Genomic DNA, 2,720 nt, shown 5'->3' with positions numbered 1-2,720 from the left:
CTTGGGGAGAGAAGAGTTTATTTCACCTTCCAGCTTCCAGTCCTTTATAAAGGGAAATTGGGTCAAGAACTTAGGGCAGGAGCCTGGGGACAAGAACTGGAGCAGAAACCACAGAGGACTGCTGCTTACTTGTTTGTTCTTAATGTCTTGTTCAGCCAGCTTTCCTGTATAACCCAGGAATATCTGCCCCAGGATGGCACTATGCCCAGTGGGCACAACCCACTCATATTAATTATTTTTTTTTTCATGTGGCAACCAGATTTATTTATTTCATAAGGAAATATCTGTTAATAAATGAATCAGTAATTAAAAACACATTCAAGTAATAGCTAAAGGACAAACCAGGAACCGTGACTCAAGCTCAAGAATGTTTAACTACATAATGACTCACGGGTCAAGTCTTTGTCACTGTAATCCTGACAAAATGTCAAAGATAAGCTATTGCCAAGAAGAGTTTCCCATTTATTCAACTACTGCTTTGATCAGTGATCAGTTTTTTGGGGGGTGAGGTGGGGGAGGCAGATATGTAAAGCCTTACTATAGTCTGGGCTCAATTTTGAGATGCTCTTCTTGTCTCAGCCTTTAATAGTGAAGATTCCAACAAATTCCAAACCAAGATCCAGTCAGCTCCACAGACAGACTACAGGATGACGGCACAGGGCTAGGAGAACTTCCTCCACAGCCACACAGGCCAGTTCTGAACCTTGCCCCTGACTGTCTCCCAGGGAACCTTTACCTGGGCCGCTGGAGGAAGGCCACAGCACGGAAGCCAATGTCCTTCCTATAAACTGCTCCCTCAAACTTTATAGCAGCGAGTCCTTTCCTGGCTTCTTCAAGGGCTGACACCAGATTTTCCTGGACGGCTGTTACTGTGAGGACTCTGCCTCCGCTGGTCACTACTTTGCCATCTTTAAGAGCAGTGCCCGCATGGAATACCTGGAGTCCTAAAGCCTGGGCCTCAGGAAACCCTGTGATCTCCACACCCTTGGCATAGGCTCCAGGATAGCCTTCACTGGCCATGACAACAGTGATGGCAGTATGGTTGTCTAGCCAAACAGGCAGAGATGTATTCAGCAGGCCATCTAAGGTGGACTGAATCACTTCATAAAGGTCACTTTTAAGAAGTGGGAGGATTACTTGGCATTCTGGTCACCAAAACGGCAATTAAACTCCAAAACTTTTGGGCCATCTTTGGTCAGCATGATACCAGCATAGAGAATTCCTGTGTAAGGCACACCCTCCTGCTGCATGCCATCTACGGTTCTCTGAAGAATAGTGTTTTTAATTTTCAGTAACAAATCTTTAGGAACCTGAGGTGTTGGGCAATAGGCTCCCATCCCCCCTGTGTTGGGGCCCTGATCTCCATCCAGCAATCGTTTGTGGTCCTGTGCTGGGGGCATTGGGGCCACTGTCTTCCCATCAGTGAAACACAGACAAGACACTTCTTCCCCGTCCAGAAACTCTTCCACAACAACCGTTTCTCCAGCTGCTCCAAAAGACTTTTCTTGCATGATCTCCTGCACGGCTCTGCAGGCCTCCTCTTTGCTCTTTGCAACAATCACTCCTTTCCCAGCAGCAAGGCCACTGGCCTTCACAACCAGAGCAGGAAAGTTGGCGCTCATAATGAAGCTGCAGGCATCTTCAGGTGTGGTGAATGCTCTCCACTGTGCAGTCGGGATTCCGTGTCGGTCCATAAACTCTTTGGCAAACTTTTTACTGGACTCTAACTGAGCTGCTTGGGCTGTGGGGCCAAAGCATCGTACTCCTGCTCGGGTCAGGTCCCCAACAATCCCTGCAGCCAGAGGGGCCTCTGGCCCGACAACCACGAATTCAATCTTTTCATCTTTGCAGAACTGAGCAAGGGCAGTGTGATCCTCAATGGAGACAGCAGCATTTGCGATCTTTCCAGAACAGGCAGTGCCTGCATTTCCTGGGGCAACCAACACTTGTTTGACATGATGAGACTGTGCAAGTTTCCAGGCCAGGGTATGCTCCCTCCCTCCACTGCCAATTACAAGAACTCGGGCTGCCATTGCTTCCTGCAAAGCAGGAATTCAGAAGCAAAATGAGACCTGCAAGCCTCGCCACGCTGCTCTCATATTAATTATTAATCAATAAAATACCCTACATATCTGCATACCAGAAATCTGAAGGAGGCATTTTCTCAGTTGAGATTACTCTTCTCAGATAACTTTAGATTGTGTCAGGTTTACAAAAACCAAACAGAACAATTAATCCTTTGTCAATGTGACACAATGAATTACCTTTAAACAATAACACCAACGATTTGCCTCAGTGATGTTGGTCTCTTCTAATCACAGCTGATTCCTCAGACCCAGCTAACCAGTACCACTAGTCCCATTAAAGAAAAGGTTTACTTCAGTGGTACTGTTCTCTTGTTCACCACACTTTACAGTTGAAGATGAGGAAAACCAAAGGTTTTTAATTTAAAAACTACACAAATCGTCCTGGTAGATTCTATGCCTCTTTCTGAACTTTTACAAGCCAGGCCTCCACAACTTGCATCTTCTTCAGCTTTGCTATCTTTCCACAGACCATAATATCCCATTATCAGTAAGCACTCAATCTCTTTCCCTGCCTAAATATCCAAAATCCTTCCAGAGTCTTCCCCAAACAGTGAACTTCGGTTGGGCACAGCGGTATCTGATGCACCTGGTACCAATTTCTGTCTTAGGTTTCTATTGCTGTGATAAAACCTC

General features: G+C 46.1%; 1 protein-coding gene across 1 annotated transcript; it reads right to left on the bottom strand.

Annotated features, from left to right (window-relative positions):
- Nucleotides 1–249: 249 nt before the first annotated feature.
- Nucleotides 250–2,089, bottom strand: LOC128103334 (trifunctional purine biosynthetic protein adenosine-3-like). The gene is given in 2 exon segments (XM_052727607.1): nt 250–1,151; nt 1,154–2,089. Coding segments are annotated over 2 exon segments (1,299 nt in total). The 5' UTR covers nt 2,034–2,089; the 3' UTR covers nt 250–732.
- Nucleotides 2,090–2,720: the final 631 nt, after the last annotated feature.

This window comes from Peromyscus californicus, unplaced genomic scaffold (assembly GCF_007827085.1).
Source record: "Peromyscus californicus insignis strain IS unplaced genomic scaffold, ASM782708v3 Scaffold_11__1_contigs__length_118956290, whole genome shotgun sequence".
In the NCBI taxonomy this organism is placed as follows: Eukaryota; Metazoa; Chordata; class Mammalia; order Rodentia; family Cricetidae; genus Peromyscus; species Peromyscus californicus.
Note: the sequence above shows the minus strand (reverse complement) of the source record. Positions and strands in the feature narration are given on the sequence as shown.